The following is a 17,258-nucleotide window of genomic DNA, read 5'->3' as shown; positions in this document are numbered from 1 at the left end:
AACAGACTATAATTTTAGACAACCAAATTTTATGTGCCATCGTTAAAAAACACGGTGCGTCATTTCAGGGCAGACATTTAACATATATACTCAGCAGTCACTTTGTTAGATTCACATGTTCAACTGCTCTTAATACAAAGTTCTAATTAGCTGATCACATGGCAGTAACAAAATGTATTTCGGTATGTAGACATGGTCAAGACGATCTGCTGAAGTTCTCTGGGTCAAAACATCTTGTTCATGTCATAGGAGAATGGCCAGACTGCTTCAAGCTGATAGGAATGCAAAAGCAACTGAAATAACCATTTGTTACAAACACAGTAAGCAGGAGAGCATCACTGAATGCACAACATATTGTTCCTTGAAGTAGATGGGCTTCAGCAGCAGAAGACCACACCTGCCACTCCTGTCAGTTAAGAACAGGAAACTGAGGGTACAATTCAAATTGGCTCACCAAAATTGGAGAATAAAACATATGAAAAACATTGCCTGGTCTGATGAGTCTTGATTTCTGCTGCTGCAATCAGATGGTAGGGTCAAAACTGAATGAAAACAATATAAAATCCTGGATCCATCCTGCCTTTTATCAATGGTCCAGGCTGCTGCTGGTGGTGTAATGGTGTGGGGGATATTTTGTTGGCACTCTTTCGGTCCCTTAGTACCAAATGAGCACCATTTAAATGCCACACTATACAATCTCAGTCCAACACAGCACCTTTGGGATGTGGTGTAATGGGAGATTGGGCTCATATGTGCAGCTGGCAAATCTGCAGCAATTGTGTGATGCTATCATGTCAGTATGGACCAAAATCTCTGAGGAATGTTTCCAGCACCTTGTTGAATCTATGCTAAAGTGGAGCCAACCAGGTACTAACAAGGAGTACCTTATAAAGTGTACAGTTAGTGCAAATACTCACCTTTTCAGTATGAATCTACTTTTGGAATACAAATGACTTTGGGACTACTCATGACAATGAAATGATGGACCACTTTCCTCAGGCGGTGGGACACATTGTGAGACACCTCCAGGTTGAGGTAATTGAATTTGTGATTCTCTCTGAAAGTGACTATTTCCCCAAGCCACTGTTGATAGAAGAAGCCCACTGAAGTTGAAGATAAAACCAGCTCTCTCTGCTAAAGAATAGTCCAACAGAGTTGCTCTCGCATTATGCAAAGAAAAAAAAGGTGATTAGCCCAGAATTTGTCTACTAATTGCCCGTATATTAAGCTATTGATGTTCAGAATTACAAAGCTAAGCACATCACAGGCCTGAATGAATAAATGACCGTTTGAATAAGACATTAGCAAACAACCCCACACTAAAACTACACCCACGCAGGATTTAATTTCCCCCACTGTCTAATAAGCTTCCCTTTTTCTGCGTTACCATGTCCTCTTTTTCTCTTTTTCCAATTTTACAAACACATACACACACCCAACCACTTACTGTAGACAATTACAGAGTCTGCTCATTTTGCCTTGGGAACTTTTTGCAGTTTATGGGCCAGATACGGCACTTTAGAAGAAACAATTTGGTACAGTCGCGGAAGAGCAGAAAGAGCTGACCATAAAACAGCACTTCACATACTGCAGATATATTGCAAGACCCTATTTTTTGAGGTAGATGGTCAGCCTTTTACCTTTTTTCTATTTATGAATATTGGTCTTGTGCAACATTAATGATAAGACTTTGTAAAAAGCCAATAGAGATCAAGACAGACATTAATACCACCAGAGGGCACTCTACTGAAAATGGGAAATGGAGAGGTTTAAGTTATAGATTCTCTCACTGTTTTTTTACCCAACTGTATTCCCAAAAATCATCTTAAATAGTGAAAAAAACATAACTTAAAACTCAAAGTGAAAAATCAAAGTGAAAACATGATTTTGACCAAATTTCATTGCAGCAACTCAAAATGATACTCAGTAGTTTGTATGGGCCCCAAATGTCTGTATGCATGCCTGACAATGTCGGGGCATGCTCCTAATGAGGTGACAGATGGGGATCTCCTTCCAGATTCGGACCAGGAATCACTGAGCTCTTTGACAGTAAGAAGTGCAACCTGGGAGCATCGGATGGACTGAAACATAATGTCCCAGAGGTGTTCTATTGGATTTAGGTCAGGTGAGCGCGGGAGCCAGTCATTTCCTTCATCCTCCAGGAAATGCCTGCATAATCTCGAGTCATGAGGCCGGGCATTGACATACACCGGGAGGAACCCAGGACCCACTTCACCAGCGCAGGGTCTGAAATTTCATTCCGATGCCTAATGGCAGTCAGGGTACCGTTGGCTAGTCTGTGCATCCCTCCATGGATATGCTTCCCCAGACCACCACTGACCCACCACTGAACCAGTAATGCTGAATGATGTTACAGGCAGCATAATGTTCTCCATGGCTTCCCAAGACCCTTTCATGTCTGTCACATGTGCTCAGGATTAACCTGCTCTCTGTGAACCTTTCATCTGTGAAAAGCACTGGGTGACAGTGGTGGACCTGCCAACTCTGGTAGACTATGGCAAATGCCAATCAAGCTCCACAGTGCCGGGCAGTAAGCACGGGGCCCACTAGAGTACGCTGGGCACTGGTCAGAGACATTCACACCAGTCATTTTGATGCGGGGCCTTTTGATGGATTAAGGACCTTCTATGGCCCTCTCCAGCTCTGCTAGGCAATGGCACTATTGATGTGTTATCCTGGAGGAGTTGGACTACCTGTGCGACCTCTGGACAGCCCAGGTATCACCTCGTGCTTCTAGTAGTCATCCTGACCCTAGCCAAATGCAAAACTAGTGGAAAAACTGTCAGAAAAGATGAGGGAAAAAATATCACTGGCCTCCATTCCTGTTTTGGGAGTTGTCTCATTGTTGCCCCTCGAGTGCACCTGTTGTTAATTCAATTAACACCAAAGCAGCCGAAACTGATTAATAGCCCCCTCTGCTACTTAACTGACCACATCAATATCCCAGAGGTTTAATTGACTTGACGCTATACTCTGATTAAAAAGTGTTACTTTTTTTTTTTTTTTTTTAGCAATATGTAAGTGTATAAACTTACATGTACTCAGTGTATGTTCAAACAGTTTATGTGTATGAGGCATACAAGTGGGAGCATGAGCTTGGCACTTCTCTAGTCTCTAGTTGCTCATAAGACACAAAGAGAAAAGACTGTGACAAGAGGGTTTCTGGATTGTATCCCTGTACCAGCTGGGAAACTGTCAGGGGAAAATAAGATGCTCTGTATGCTCAAAAACCACAGTTAAGTTGCCAGGAAGGCAAGGCACTGAACCCTGTAGCTGCTCCAGTTAACCAGCAAAAGTTTCAGGCAAGTATGTGAAGTTGGAATTTGCCTAAAAAATCACTTCACTTGCCCAAGTTAATCAACAACAAAAAATAGATCCTAATTTTCTGAGAACACTAAACATGGATGTGGTAAGAAACATGTATTCTTTGTACACTTCATTTCTTTGAATTAATATTAATAGTATTCCAAGACTAAATACTCTGCAAGTCACTTGAAATATGTAATGAACGAAAGAAAGAAAGAAAGAAAGAAAGAAAGAAAGAAAGAAAGAAAGAAAGAAAGAAAGAAAGAAAGAAAGAAAGAAAGAAAGAAAGAAAGAAAGAAAGAAAGAAAGAAAGAAAGAAAGAAAGAAATGACATCTGTCTCAGAGTCCTTTTTTTGTGTCTTATGATGTATGGTGACAATGTAGCAGAACTAAGAATAACCATCCTGATCATGTTCAAGCCATCATGCGCCCCTCTGGCCTTGTTTGACAGCCCTTTCAAACAAATGGACAGAAACCCCCCACAGAACAGAACAAAGGCACACAAGACTTTCCATATAAATGCGGAGTGGAAAGAACACTAAAACCAATGTAAAAGTGAGCAGATGTGCCCAACACAGAGATGACACCATGTCACTGGTGTTGGAAAAGCCACATGTGTCTGATGTTGGGGATGTGTAAAACATCTATCGTCATTCGAGGAGTGCAGAGGAAAGGATCTGTGGTGCTGAAGCTGATGGGTCTGTTACCATTTTCTTTTCTGTTGGTAAATGTCTGGGGTGCTGCTCCTGCCACCTTCTGGACTTTTTTTTGGGACAGATGCATCAGATGAAGAGGAAGAGAAAAGAAGAAAACTTGCATTTACTGTCTCCCATCCAGACTGCATTCTCTTGAAGACTGCTGATTAATAATAATAATAATAATAATAATAATAATAATAATAATAATAATAATAATAATAATAATAATAACAACAATAATAACAATAACAATAATATAATAATAATAATAATAATGTATTTCATTTAAATAGAAACTTACATTATAAAACACAAAGAAAGTATAAGTTAAAAAAAGGGATTTTCAAGATTTGAACATTGCAGCTGTAACCTTCTCATGAAAGCTATTCCACAGTCTGTGAACTCTACTGCAAATGCCCTGTCACCTTTCTTTATCAATCTGGACCTTTAAATGACAAGGAATGATATATCCTAGGATCTTATACAACCTGGAAGGCACATAGTGGAATAAAAGATCACAGAAATAACTTGGAGTAAGAGGACTCAGGGCTTTGCAAGTAACTGATGATAGCTTATTATCAGTTTTGCAGGCAACATGACATTATTCCTGATTCAAATCCAATGTCTGTCTGTCTGTCTGTCTGTCTTTCTTTCTTTCTTTCTTTCTTTCTTGATGAAACCCGAAGTAGAATTATTTTATCAAAATTAAAGTTTTGATCAAAAATGAGACCATTTACACTATCTGTGATCAATATCTCTGTTTTGTCTGTATTTAATCGCAGGAAATTCTGTGACGTCCACTCACAGATGTTGTCATTCCAGCTCAGCATTGCAACAGCAGGTTCATAGCTTGGAGTAATTGAAATGGACACTAGTAGTATATGGCTGTACTAATAGTATATGACACCCTGAGCTTGCCCAATCTCATCTGATGTTGGAAGCTAAGCAGGATCAGGCCTGGTTAGTACTTGGGTGGGTGACTGCCTAGGAATACCAGGTCCTGGGAATTTTGCAGCATGGTGATGTGGTGGTTAGTACTGTTGCCTCACATGTGTGAGGTCCTGGGTTTGAATCCTGGGGCCTTCCTGTGTGGAGTTTGAGGGTTGTCTCTATGTCTGCATGGGTTCTCTCCGGGTACTCTGGCTTCCTCCTTCTACATTGCCTGTGAGCGTGAATGGTTGCCTGTCTCTCTGTGTTGGCCCTGCAACAGGCTGGCCCTGTGGTAGCTGGGATAAGCTCCAGCCCCCCTTCAACCCTGAATTGGATAAGTGGAAGAGAATGAATGGATGGATGGGCTAATAGTATGTCTAATAAAGTGACAGAGAAGGAGCATGCAAAGGCAAATTAGGATCGGTACCCATATCAGAACTAAACATAACCATCTATGGGGAACCCTGTAGTAAATTCCTGTTGCTGCTGACCCAGCATCAGATACTCCTGTCTTTCAGGTTGAATCTAAACCACTGCAAAGTAGCATTGCCCCTGTTGCATCATTGATCTGAACCTATTCTAGAACCTGAGCTAACAAAAAGTTTAAATTTGGCCTAAAATTGTTAAGATGAGAGAAATCACAAGAGAGCTTGTTTTTTAAGTACTGTATATTATACAATATTTAACAGGACCTGTTAAGGCTACCAAGAAAAAAACAAAAAAACAAAAGATTCCAAATCATACCAGGACTAATTTAGAAAACTGTGCAGAAATAAAATGATGCAGAAGTAATACAGTGAGTAGAGAAGCATCAGAAGGATCCATGGTTTATAGGATCAGGGCGTACACATCCAGGGTCTGACTGACCCATATTCCAGAGCCAGGAAACTTGTCCTCACCACCACCACCTCCACAGGCAACCCCATCCAACGCAGGTTAGCTATAGAGAGCCTGCTGGTCATGATCCAATGTGACCCAGTGTTAATTCCCTGGTGAAAGCCACCCAGTCAGTCCAGTGATGCCTCAAAACCTCAAGGTTTATATGAACAAGCTCCACTTTGAATGGGAACCCAGGAACTAGGCCGGTAATAACAGACCTCAGGAAAAAAAAAAGTTTTGACCAAAGAGAGAGCAGTGAACAGGGACTCACCCCATTCGCCTGCTCATTTTCTTTCCCTGCAGGTTTTGGGAAAATGTCGAACACACTTCCTGTAAAGCATGTAGTATTTATTACAGTCTTCAGTTTTTGATGGCTGGGGTCATGCAGCCTGCTGTCTATTTATCCTAGAGGTCATTTACTACTGGTTTGGGGGCCAGGAGAGGAAGACAGGAACGAAATCTAAGATGCAGGAACTAAATTGGAAGCTATACATTTGCTACCAATTTAGTTTCTGCGTCCACTGGCCGTAATGCATTTCTCAAGCACTCTGCTCGCCATGCTCCAAGATGCGGGGACGGCTTGCCTCTGAAATAATATTTCAACAGTGGTTACAGATGCAAAACCGGCGCCATCTCTCAGCTTGGGCTGCTCCCACCAAAGTGCAGCATAAGGGATTTTAATTTTATTCCTGGAAAGATATTATGCTTTGCTGTGAATGGGGTGGTGATCATAAGGTTAAGAGAGGCAGACTCATAACCAAAGGTTTGCATGTTTTAATTTCCGAGCTGAATAGCAAAGCATACCATTGCAGTGTCTTTAACTCAGGCACTTCACTTCAGCATCTCCAGTGGAGCTGTGTACTGGCTTCATTAGAAGCCTGTGGTCACACTTGGGCACTGCTAGGATGAACAAATGTAATGCATGCTTCGAGGCCGCCCACACAAGCTACAAAAACTTATATAAACAATTTGAGAAACACACCTTATGTTAATGAGAGATCATTTTCTACCACTGCAATCATTCAGGCCAGCCATTTCGAAGAAGGATTTGCATTAAAGTTTGAGATCAATGCCTCAAAGATGTTTGCACAGGGGCTGAATGATCATTCTGCTGCAGCTAAACTCTCTAAAAGATGACTTTGACCATCTCATTTTCATTTAAATGGCTTAGCGGAGTCCCATTTGCTTTCTGCATTCCTACAGCCAAACAGGCTCACTAAAAACCAATGAGCTGATGAAAATAGGAAAACCTAGTTGTAGTCTTTTACAAACAGCATATGGTTTGCCCCGTGCGGCTGCACAAGGCAGCACTCCTTAAATTGTCCTCTTACCATCTGTGCAATTATGAAGTTTTGCACTCTAAGTTTCTTTTGCAAAAGCACCTTCAAGACAACACGGACAATATTCAGGTGTCACATTTGAATATTTCCAACATGCATAACTTGATTCTATTAATAGAAGTATTATTATAAGGACCGTGTGGACATTTTTTTTTTTAATTGACTGTCATGTCTGGCAGCTTTTGCAAGCAGAATCATGATCCAAATGCATTATTGTACCAAACATATTTGCTTTTACAAGAAGAGTCCTATAAGTTCCTTATAGGTTACTCTTGTAAATGTTTGTCGTTTCTTTTAGTTATTCATTCATTTTGATTATTATTGATTATTATTACTGCGAGGTCTGACAGACAGGAAGGAAAGAGTGAGAAGAAGAAGAGCGAGAGAGAAAAAAAGGAGGGAATAAAACAGAAGAAATAAGGGGACAGACCTAGGTATACATACATACATATATTCACACACATACACACACACACACACACATACACATATATACATGCACATACACACACACACACGCACACATACATTACAACATAACGCAGATTGTGTGTGCGTGTGTGTGTGCGTGTGTCTCTGTCATGAAACATACTCATTAATGAGGGTGAGAGGTAAACAGGGAAAGACCCAGGGGACCCGGGCCATCTATAGCCCACTTGGAGGTCAGGAGACCTGCGGCCACACATCTTGACAATAACCGTGCACACACCCCAGATGAGGAAGGAGGGAGACCCTAGTTGGAGCTCCCACGGCTAAAGGGCAAGAGCCCCAAAGAGCCAGAGGTAATGAGCAGCCCCCCCAGGCTAAAAGCCATGCCAAGACATCCAGCCACGCACCCTGGGACCTACAGGCACCCACATCCCAGGGGAGATAGCAACGATCAACAGGGAGCGGTAGGGAGGGCCAACTCCTGGTTAACATGTCCCACAGGGGCAGAGGCTCCGTAAACCACAGGCCAAGGCCCAACTGTGCACATGCACACACGCCAAAACACACAGGCCACATATTCATACACACAAACACACATATATATCAGTCATACACTCATACACGCACATACAGACCTTACATGGACACGAAGTGTGGACGAGCGGGTATCAGCGCAGAGCCAGTGGCAACCCAGGGAACCAGCCAACCCACCCCCGAACCACTAGCCAGACCCTACCCCAGACAGGGTGCAGGAAACTGGGGTGTGGAAAGACCTGCCCATCTCCTCCTCCCACCCAACATGTTGGGTGTATGTGCTAGTGTGTGTGAGTGTATGTAGTGGGAAGAATGATTATGACAGTGAAAGCTACAGGCATTACTCTTTAATAATCATTTCAGTTTCTATTTTATAACTTCTGAACACATTACCAATTATTTGTCTGTTGTCCTTTATTCTTGGATGAATGGCAAAGTTTGGTTTGATATTTTCCAGAGTCAACTGCCAGGCCGCAAATTCTAAAGCTCCCAGACTATTTCACAACCTGTTTTCTGTAAAGATTTTCTAAGCATTTGCAAGACACAGAGTGAGCTTGTGGCATGTTTTAAGCAGCAACTCTATCATCTTAGATGCTCCCTCGGGAATCGAACATGACAAACCCCAAATTCCCATAAACTCCACTGATTGCTCGTCTGTCTTCACTGAGTTGTCAGCGGCATCTGAACATCATTTGGCTGTTTTGTTTTTATTAGGGGGAAAAAAATGCTCTTGAGACCTCAAAATAGATAATGTCGGGATATGTCATAACATCGGGCTGTGATCAGCAGCCATGTATGTAGCTGTCAGGATGTTGCAGATGTTAAAAAAGATATGCCCCCACCCCCCAGTTCCCCCAAGGCAAGATGAAATTAATGGCCTATTTATAAACACCTGCCACACCGCCCAGATTAAGCAAAGCAGAAGGGCTTCTAAGATACTTGTTTTTTTTAAAGTTCTGTGGATCTTTTTACTGTCTCATATCACCATGGAAGAAGAAGAATGGCAGGAGTGACTGTGTTGCTTGAGCCATAAGTTGCCCCATCATCATGTTAAAGGTTTGTCCTCCTAGGTCCTCCTGAGCAATTCCACCAATAAAACTCATGCTTGTTTGTGTGTGTATAGATTCAATAGAATCCATTGAGCACATATAATGAGTCTCCTTGTGACAGACAAGCCAATGATATACATCAGGACTCCCTTTCTGTACCGAATACCATCTAAACATTTACTGCATTGAGTGAGACTGACACAGGTGCCTCTTCCGCCGAGGAGCCATGCCAAGGAGTGTTGTTACTCAGCTGCTTCATGATTATTTGGCAAATCAAGCCAGAGTTAGAAAGTTTTGTAACATGTCAGTAAGTCTTTTTGCCTGGCTCCACTGTATAGTATCAAAAGACTTGCTGCCAGGACCTTGAGGTGATTCAGTTCAGTGTCAGAATGTTCACATAATTATGAAATGTGTATTGTGATCTATTTTACACTTTATATACCATCTGATTGAAGATTGAGTAATTTAAATCATTTTTAATCACCAAAACGAATGACTTGCTTTAATATATTTTTTTTGATTTCCTTGTTGCCATTTACATTTAATTTTTTAATGTTTACTTTTATTTCTGAAAAATTCTTTAAGTTTTGATATTAAGCAAACTGCCATGCTGAGAACAAAAATACCAGCATCAAAGCCACATTTGCTTGAAGGTTAATGTCAGAAAGATTACTGAGATTGACCATTCCTCAGCAGGTCAGTGGACTTATTTTACATTTTAAGTGTGTTGCTGCCCTCTACCTGAAACAGACCTGTACTGTACCTTCTCTATTATTGTTTTTTTTTTTTTTAACCAAGCTGCAACAGGCTTTTCTCTTGTGATCAACTCATTTTCTAGACAAAGAACTGTTTGAAAGAAGAAAACAGTCACATAAACATATATAAAGTTTTATTACAACAGAAGTAAGTGGTGAATAACAAAGTAACAAAGCTGCACAAAGAGGCTCAGTATATGACAGTACACAAAATTGACATTTGTGATGCTTTGGAATGAACTCTTAATTTCTGTACTCAAATAGAGTACAAAGAAGTGGGCTGACTATCAATACTGAAATATGAACATATATCAGCCAAATTAAATGTGTTTTTTTCCTCTCTCTTTTATAGAAATGTTAAAGAGACAATAAGAACAGAAACAGCTGGAAACTTATAGAAACCCATCACACCAAAAGGATCCAGAATTTCATCCATGCATGAAATGTCTTGATTGGACTTGAAAAGCTTCCACTAGTATGTTTTATGACTACAACTATGCATCTCAACAACAAAAATGACAATTCTGAAATTAGAGAGCCTGGAAACACAAAGAGAAGCTACAGCAGAACATGATCCCTGCTTTGTGCATGTTTTTTTCTGAATGCTTTAAAGAACTGTGGGTAGGTTTTGTTTAATTTCTATAATGGTGCCACTAAATCACATTTTAATTTGTCATCTTAGTCATGCAACACTTGTGAGGTGCCTTGTTTAAGACTGTTACTAAATACCACTGTTTGTGAAGTGCAGAATAAATATGATGGGCATCCAGAAGCTGCACAGTTATTGGCTCAGTCACTTTCTGAGGAGTCACTTGAGCTGGAAGAGGAAGAAGAGTCGTGTTTCCTTTTCTTCTGTCTTTTTTTGTGATGCTTGACGTGCTCCTTTTTGTTCTTTTTGCTTTTCTTCTTATGGCTTTTTAGTTTCTTTTTCTTCCTCCTATGGTCCTCATCAGAGGACGAGCACGACCTGCTGCGCTTCTTCTTTTTTTTGGAAATCCCCTCCTCACTCGAATCAGATCTACGAAAATAAGAAAAAGTAATCAAACTAATCCATACAAACTGTTACATTAATCAATAAAGGCAAATAGTCTTTCATTTCTGTAGAGTGGGTATATAAACTTCAAAAGCAATATATATATTTTGAACCTGACTTACAAAAGTACACAGGTACTGCTAGTAGATACCCAAAAACAGCAAGTACAAGAACAACTGCAGCTCTCCTTTAATGCTCCAAACAGTGAACATTTGCATACAGGTTGATCAGGACACCAGAAAAATATTTAAATTACCTCTTTCTTGATTTTCTGTCTTTGCTCTTCTTCTGTTTCTGTCTTCTTTTTCTGTCATCATCATCACTGTCATGGGAACCTACCGCGCACACACACACAAAAAAAAAAAAGTCAAAAACTTGAAAAAGAGCTGTCCCTATTGAAAGTGAAGCAGCACCTTTAATATCATAAATAGAAAGCCTCACCAAAAAAGAAATACAAGAGCTCCTAAAATACCTGCTGCCCAGTGATAAAAATAATCACTTTTTTAACTCAGGCTCTACACTGATGTTTGTGGATACTGGATTATGCAAAATTTATGTATTTATTGCAAATTGCATTGCTATCTACTATTGCACATTCGCATTAAATCTGACCTTTCTGATGCTGGCTGCTTCGCTTCTCACTGCGCTGAATCTGAGGTGCATCATCTTCACTCTCCTCAGTGCTGGTGCTGCTTACATCCAGAACGATGTCCTTCTGAGGGTCCACTTTAACAAAATTTCGACACTCAAACGTTAAATGGCCCGCTGAAAGATTAACGACAAAGAGAGCAGTGATGAATGCTCGGGACAATTTAATTAACATCTCTGAATAATAACCTCAACCTTGTAGCTGGTATGAATCAGTCAAAAAAAAAAAAAGAATAAAATGCTGACATTTTATTTAAAAAAAAATCTGGCTGAGAATGCTGCGCAAGATCCACCAGACTCCATCCCAACTCTGTAAAGCCCATTTTCACTGAGTAAATATGGACGACAAGCACAGCATCCACACGTACCTTAAGCTTGTAATAGAACCTGTTGGTTAGTTTTACTTACGATATCCACACTTCTTGCACCCAGCTCTGATGTTGTCCTTATTAGGTCCTGTAAGATCATAAAGAGTTTTTTAATGATTTTCATGCAAGTATGCAGACTAAGTAGACTTTCACGTTTGTTAGCTGAGTCTGATTCAGTATTGGTTGGGCTCTATATAAAATGCCGAAAGGCTGATAAAGAATGACCTCATCACTATGCAGTCACAGCTACTTTATTAGGTACACCCCACTAGTGCAGGGTTGGACTACCTTTTGCCTTCAAAACTGTCTTAATTCTTCATGGCACAGACTCAAAAAGGTGAGGGAAACACTCCTCAGAGATTTTGCTCTACACTGACATGACAGATGCAGATCCCAAAGGTGTCCCAAGAAATGTCCAAGAAACAAGTTTGAGACGATTTGAGCTTTATGACATGGTGCATTATCCAGATGGAAGCCGCCATCAGAAGACGGGTGCACTGTAGTTATAAAGGGATGGACATAGTCAGCAACAGGTAGGTAGGCTGTGGCATTTAAACGATACTTGGTAATGAGAGGCCCAAAGTGTCCCATGCAAGAAAATATCCCTCACACCATTACATCACCATCAGCAGCCTGAACTGTTGATACAAGGCAGGATGGACCTATGCTTTCATGTTGTTCATGCCAAATTCTGACCAGATCATCCAAATGTCACAGCAGGAGTTGAGACATTTTCCCCAGTCTTCTACTGTCCGGTTTGGTGAACCTTTGTGAACTGTAGTATCAGTTTCCTGTTCTTAGCTGACAGGAGTGGTAACTGGTGTGCAGCATATGCTTGTTAATGCAAATACCCACAGCTGTACCTAATAAAGTGACTGGCCCGTTAAGAACATTGTTTGATATATTATTATTTGAATATTGATTTTCTTGAACTCTCTATGATCTATCAAAAAGGTGATAGGCCTAATACTAATTACATACTATACAAGAGTTAACCCGAACCAAAAGTACCACAATCCAATCCATAACTGCTCATGTGGAGTATTTTTGGACTTTTACCGGTACATATCGCTCTGCTTTACATCAACAATCGACGAGAAACCTGTTCGTAAATACATACACTACACTACACTGTCATGAGGAAAGTTTCTCGCTGAGTTAGTCATTGCAGCTTTAATTCAGAACACTTAAAACAGACACACACACACCAAAGGGTCTGTGTTAAGCTAACATAAACGTAAGCCCCACTTAACCCGTGCGCTACCCTGCCAGCTCTCACAATTTCAGAGTAAACGACGTGATTAATACAACAGAAACTACAGTTAAATAAGTTAAACATCTAAAATATCAAGCCCACCTGGTGTAGCCATTACACTGCTCACAACAAAGCCGAAAAACTACAAAACTTGTCGTTGTTATAGCGCTCTAAGGCTCTAAGCGCACCAACTGCGTCCTCACATCAAACAACGTCGATAGGAAACATTTGTTCTAGAAACTACAGCGTTCCGCCTTGCATCTCTTCTTGTTTTTTTCCCTCTCCTCTCTAACGGCAGGAAAACCACACTAGTGGTGCATTATCGCCACCAAATGGGCAGGAGTTGGAGCGGCAGACACATGGTTCTACCCGAGGATTTCTTCCATTAGCAAAAACTTCACAGAAACATTTTAAGCCAGTCTAAAAAAAACAAAAAACAAAAATTTAAAGCCTTAGAGCATCTAATGTTCTATTTTGTCCGTTTATACTTATGTGAACATGAATATCTGCCCGTCATCATGCCATGAGAAAAAAAAAAACAAAAAACAAAAACAGAAATATTTGCACTATGCACCAATATTTGCACTGCTTTGCCAGTAAAGTCAGTTGTGGTTTTCGTAAGGGGTTAATTGAAGGCAGCCAGAGTCAGACTGGCAGATGGAAAATGTTGACAGATGCATGGCCCCCAGACATGCTGTCATCATCACGTCTGTGTCTGTGACACAAACACGTGGACGCACATACACGCAAACAATCTCAGACCTGATCTTTTGATGATGCCATGTGCTTCAGCAAGGGCTGGTTTTAATGGTGTAATTCACCTTATTTACAATAGAAATGTAGATTGTTTCCAACTATGCAGATAATGCCTCACAGCTCTTCTGCCTCAGTTCATCTCGGTCAAAGAACTTTTGCACCTCATTTTTTTTATGCTTTTGTAGGCAATTAAAAAACACATGGCCCCACAAACACAAACAAACAAACAAAAAAACCCAAAAGTGAGATATTTAAAACAAGGGGGGAAAAAACGAGCCCAAAACTGCCAAGCTGTTACATAAACAACTAGCAGAAATTATGATCCATAATCAGCTTAATTATAAACTAAAAGAAATAAAATTATGACTGATACTGCCAGATACTGCTAAAAAGAATTTATTATGTAATTATCAACCTCAAATCAGTTATTAGTGAGCATTTTTGACCACCTGGACTTAGCTTCTGTAGGCACAAGTCTCCAACAACAACAAAAATGAAAACCACATATGAGACCCAAAAAAACAAAACACAGTGAAGGATTTCCAAATGAGTACAGGAAGGTTGAAAATGAACTTGCCCCATTTAACTCCACACTAATTTTAGTTGCCCCTTGGCTAAAGATACTACTCTCTTTGTTTAAATGCTGATTACATGCTTTACACCTATCTAAACTTAGCACTAAAAGGAATTAAATTTGTGTTTGGACAATTATTTCTTTGTTGGAACAATGATTCTTCTTATATCATTGGAAAGACTGCTTATTTCCCCTTAAATGATGCCACATTTGTAAGGAAATGCATTTGTGGGTCGAGCAGCAGAGTTGAGTATGTCGATTACACCCATGAAAAACTTGCCAAATCTTCTCTGCCAATGCCAAACACCTTATTCTGCTACTGACTCTTGTTTGGTGTTGTCTATTGGATTGGATGCCTGAAGAAACAAGTCTGAAGAAACAAGACATACTGTCAGTTTAACAGTTTATTCATTTAATAAACACTGGCCTCAGTAGCATGTGGAAGAACCATACAAAGCCACCAAATGGCACCTCTTTCTCATGCTGGACACCAGCTTGGTTACACACTGCTTCAACCAGCAATCATCCAAACCAATTGGAGGCAGAGACCCTCTGGATCAGGCAACAGCAACACTGGCTCAAGCTCTGCAGGCTCCAGGAGTTCTGGAGATTCTGAGTCCGCTGGTACTGAAGATTCAGGATACTGAGGGGCCACAGGAAACTCAGGATACAGAGGCTCAGGATGTGCAGGAGGTGCAGGATTTGCGGCCAACTCTGACAACTGGTGCTGCTCACCAGGGCACACAGTCACTTTTGACTGGGACTGCGGTAGTTCTAGCTCAAGCTCAGAAAACATGGGGGGGCCCAGAGTTGGCTGGAGGACTCAGGATCACAACACATAGTTTCAGAATTGGCCGGCTCAGAAACACAAAACAAAACTTTCAGTTTTATTGTTGGCTGGCTCATGTCTTTTAAGCTGCAACTTTTTGATATGACCAGTTTGGAAACGAGCAACTCAAGCTCAGTTTCAAAACTTGCCAGTTCTAAAACAGAGGACACAGTCTCATCATCTGCTGGTACGAGAACAGAGGATACAGTCTAAAAAAAAGCCAGTTCAGGCCAGATGAAGAACACCAGGGAATTAAACAGTTTTACTCGCTGTGGCGGTAATCTCAGATGACAAGATGCCAGCACACACTTGTTAGATGCAGGCGGAGAGGCAGGCGTAGGCTGGGGCTGTGCAGGGTGCACAGGGTGCCCTGCTTCTTCTTGGAAGAGGAGGCTGGACCTGACATGACCTCCAACAGGTTGGCAGCATGATTCCGATGCATTGGACAGCGCTGTCAAGGCTGGAATGACTTGCTCAGGAAGATGAGTGTGACATCCTCTCTTTACTGTGGAGGGAGGAGTATCAAATGAAGACTCCTCATCCCCTGAGCATAGATCTACCAACAGGGAAGCTGGACCAGACAAGGAAAAAGCAGCCTGTGGGTATGAAGACGCTGGCTCGAACCCAGTGAGAAATGCAGATCTTAACTGAGAGAATGCAAAAGCGCAGAGTAGACTCCAGAGATTACTAGTGATTGAAGCAGTTGAGGGTTCTTGGAAATGATGCCTTTGATCGCTGAAATTGCCACTAACCAAACTCTGGTATCGATAGATTTAACCAGGTGGCTGGAAAGGGTAAGCAGCCTAGAGCACTCCAGCTCTTAGCCTAGATAGCTGTGTCTGCTGGGTCCATCTCTTGGTCATGTTGTTCTGTCATATATTCAGCTGTTATCAGTCAAAGGTTCACCCAAACACAGGACGCAGGATCCATGGACTAAACTCAGAATCAGCTTTTAATGCTGCATCTCCAAGAAATAAACAAAGCCCAGAAATCTAAAAACATTCACTGAAACTGAGCACAACTGTACAGAAGGGATTATTCAGATATTTAAAAATTAGGGAAATAAATAAATTCAGTAATTAATTGAATTTATTTATTTCCCTAAAAAAAGAGGGACCATTATTTGAAGTAAAAATATGTCAAAATAGAAAAGGGAAGAGAAGGTCCTTTTCCATCAGGTGGCAAGCAGCCAAAAAAAAAACGAAGGTAGTAACCAAGGAGTACAAGGCTCAGGCCAGCAGTCAAGATCATTCCATTAATTTACAATAAAAATAAGCCCAGGGCATTAAAAAAATAGCAAAAATGAAAATCACCAGTTTAACACCAGTTCTACAAATCCCATGGCTGAACCCAGGTTTCCTTTACACTCATTTCCAATGTCCATTTTGCTGCTTTCCCACTGACCAGGTGTTGCTTATTTCCTTGATTAGGAAGCTGTGGTAGGAAGTAATATATTTTAAAGATAAAGGCATGCATAAAATAGAAAACAAACATAAAAACCAAACTAATAAAACATTAAAATTACTCCCACTCCATGACAAATATGTTAATCTAGAGCAGGGGTGGGTTTACTTTTTGGCTCTGGGGCCACATTGACTTTTTGAAATTTGACAGACGGGCTGAGCCAGCACCAGATGCATACATATCAAACATAAACATTAAAAAGGCATTACAGTGTTAATACCTACATTTACTTTTAGTGGAAACAGGGTGGTTTTTGCCAGCGCATCAGAGTCTGGTTTAGTTTTGTTGTAGCAGTTCTCAGAATCCTCGACTTCAGTCATCATTATGATATGATTTGGTTTGGGCAATTCTGTACCAATCTTCAGCGGACCAGATTAAAAAGACCAATGT

General features: G+C 40.8%; 1 protein-coding gene across 1 annotated transcript; it reads right to left on the bottom strand.

Moving 5' to 3' along the window:
- Positions 1-10,058: 10,058 nt before the first annotated feature.
- On the bottom strand, positions 10,059-13,486 carry srek1ip1 (SREK1-interacting protein 1). Its single transcript, XM_030727694.1, has 5 exons — positions 13,348-13,486; positions 12,031-12,078; positions 11,587-11,739; positions 11,231-11,309; positions 10,059-10,959 (listed from the first exon to the last, which is right to left on the bottom strand). Exons 1-5 carry the CDS (start codon positions 13,358-13,360, stop codon positions 10,731-10,733), a joined length of 522 nt encoding a protein of 173 aa, XP_030583554.1. The 5' UTR covers positions 13,361-13,486; the 3' UTR covers positions 10,059-10,730.
- Positions 13,487-17,258: the final 3,772 nt, after the last annotated feature.

The sequence above is a fragment of the Archocentrus centrarchus genome, chromosome 4 (genome assembly GCF_007364275.1).
Source record: "Archocentrus centrarchus isolate MPI-CPG fArcCen1 chromosome 4, fArcCen1, whole genome shotgun sequence".
NCBI classification, from domain to species: domain Eukaryota; kingdom Metazoa; phylum Chordata; class Actinopteri; order Cichliformes; family Cichlidae; genus Archocentrus; species Archocentrus centrarchus.
The sequence above is the reverse complement of the archived record's forward strand: the minus strand, read 5'-3'. Positions and strand labels throughout refer to the sequence as shown.

Bases quoted from the DNA above. Each gene is read 5' to 3' on its own strand.
- srek1ip1 (XM_030727694.1), bottom strand. The intron at 11,740-12,030 runs GTAAGTAAAACT...TTAATCTTTCAG, and splicing joins GTGCAAGAAGTGTGGATATC to CGGGCCATTTAACGTTTGAG. The intron at 11,310-11,586 runs GTCAGATTTAAT...TGTGCGCGGTAG, and splicing joins AAGCAGCCAGCATCAGAAAG to GTTCCCATGACAGTGATGAT.